The following is a 2,340-nucleotide window of genomic DNA, read 5'->3' on the forward strand; positions in this document are numbered from 1 at the left end:
ATATAAAGGAGTCAGATATAAAGGAGTCAGATATAAAGGAGGCAGATATAAAGGAATCAGAATCAGACCTAATGTGTAAAGGAATCAGATGTAAAGGAATCAGATATAAAGGAATCAGATATAAAGGAGTCAGATATAAAGGAATCAGATATAAAGGAATCAGATGTAAAGGAATCAGATATAAAGGAATCAGATATAAAGGAATCAGATATAAAGGAGTCAGATATAAAGGAATCAGATATAAAGGAGTCAGACCTAAAGGAATCAGATGTAAAGGAATCAGATGGAAAGGAGTCAGATATAAAGAAATCAGACCTAAAGGACTCAGATGTAAAGGAGTCGGATATAAAGAAATCAGACCGAAAGGAATCAGATATAAAGGAGTCAGATATAAAGAAATCAGACCTGAAGGAATCAGATGGAAAGGAATCAGATATAAAGGAATCAGCTATAATGGAATCAGACCTAAAGGAATCAGATATGAAGGTGTCAGATATAAAGGAGTCAGACCTAATGGAATCAGATATGAAGGAGTCAGATATAAAGGAGTCAGACCTAAAGGAATCAGATATACAGGAGTCAGATATAAAGGAGTCAGACCTAAAGGAATCAGATATAAAGGAGTCAGACCTAAAGGAATCAGATGTAAAGGAGTCAGATCTAAAGGAGTCAGATATAAAGGAATCAGATATAAAGGAGTCAGATATAAAGGAATCAGATATAAAGGAATCAGATATAAAGGAATCAGATATAAAGGAGTCAGACCTAAAGGAATCAGACTTAAAGGAATCAGATATGAAGGAGTCAGATATAAAGGAGTCAGACCTAAAGGAGTCAGATATAAAGGAGTCAGACCTAAAGGAATCAGATATAAAGGAGTCAGATATAAAGGAATCAGATATAAAGGAGTCAGACCTAAAGGAATCAGATATGAAGGAGTCAGATATAAAGGAGTCAGATATAAAGGAATCAGATATAAAGGAATCAGATATAAAGGAATCAGATATAAAGGAGTCAGACCTAAAGGAATCAGACTTAAAGGAATCAGATATGAAGGAGTCAGATATAAAGGAGTCAGACCTAAAGGAGTCAGATATAAAGGAGTCAGACCTAATGGAATCAGATATGAAGGAGTCAGATATAAAGGAATCAGATATAAAGGAGTCAGACCTAAAGGAATCAGATATGAAGGAGTCAGATATAAAGGAATCAGATATAAAGGAATCAGATATAAAGGAATCAGATATAAAGGAGTCAGACCTAAAGGAATCAGACTTAAAGGAATCAGATATGAAGGAGTCAGATATAAAGGAGTCAGACCTAAAGGAATCAGATGTAAAGGAGTCAGACCTAAAGGAGTCAGATATAAAGGAGTCAGATATGAAGGAATCAGATATAAAGGAGTCAGATATAAAGGAGTCAGATATAAAGGAGTCAGATATAAAGGAATCAGATATAAAGGAGTCAGATATAAAGGAGTCAGATATAAAGGAATCAGATATACAGGAGTCAGATATAAAGGAGTCAGACCTAAAGGAATCAGATATAAAGGAGTCAGACCTAAAGGAATCAGATGTAAAGGAGTCAGATCTAAAGGAGTCAGATATAAAGGAGTCAGATATAAAGGAGTCAGACCTAAAGGAATCAGATGTAAAGGAGTCAGACCTAAAGGAGTCAGATATAAAGGAATCAGATATAAAGGAGTCAGATATAAAGGAGTCAGATATAAAGGAGTCAGATATAAAGGAATCAGATATAAAGGAATCAGATATAAAGGAATCATATATAAAGGAGTCAGATATAAAGGAGTCAGACCTAAAGGAATCAGATATAAAGGAATCAGACCTAAAGGAATCAGATATAAAGGAATCAGACCTAAATGAATCAGATATAAAGGAATCAGACCTAAAGGAATTAGATATAAAGGAATCAGATATAAAGGAATCAGACCTAAAGGAATCAGATATAAAGGAATCAGATATAAAGGAGTCAGATATAAAGGAGTCAGACCTAAAGGAATCAGATATAAAGGAATCAGATATAAAGGAATCAGATATAAAGGAGTCAGATATAAAGGAGTCAGACCTAATGGAATCAGATGTAAAGGAATAGGTCCTTTATAACTGTGATGTGGTACTATGTCTACTGTACATCTCTATCACACACACACACACACACACACACACACACACACACACACACACACACACACACACACACACACACACACACACACACACACACACACACACACACACACACACACACACACACACACACACACAGTGTACGACTCCTTAATCAATCACATTTCATAGCTGTAATCAGCGTGGACATGGA

At 35.2% G+C, this 2,340-nt stretch overlaps 1 protein-coding gene across 1 annotated transcript; it reads left to right on the plus strand.

The window, feature by feature from the left end:
• The first annotated feature begins 453 nt into the window (after positions 1-453).
• Positions 454-2,112, plus strand: LOC135556922 (cyclic AMP-inducible protein BP74-like). Its single transcript, XM_064990326.1, has one exon. It carries the CDS (start codon positions 454-456, stop codon positions 2,110-2,112), a length of 1,659 nt encoding a protein of 552 aa, XP_064846398.1.
• The last annotated feature ends 228 nt before the right edge of the window (positions 2,113-2,340 follow it).

This window comes from Oncorhynchus masou, chromosome 15 (assembly GCF_036934945.1).
Source record: "Oncorhynchus masou masou isolate Uvic2021 chromosome 15, UVic_Omas_1.1, whole genome shotgun sequence".
NCBI classification, from domain to species: domain Eukaryota; kingdom Metazoa; phylum Chordata; class Actinopteri; order Salmoniformes; family Salmonidae; genus Oncorhynchus; species Oncorhynchus masou.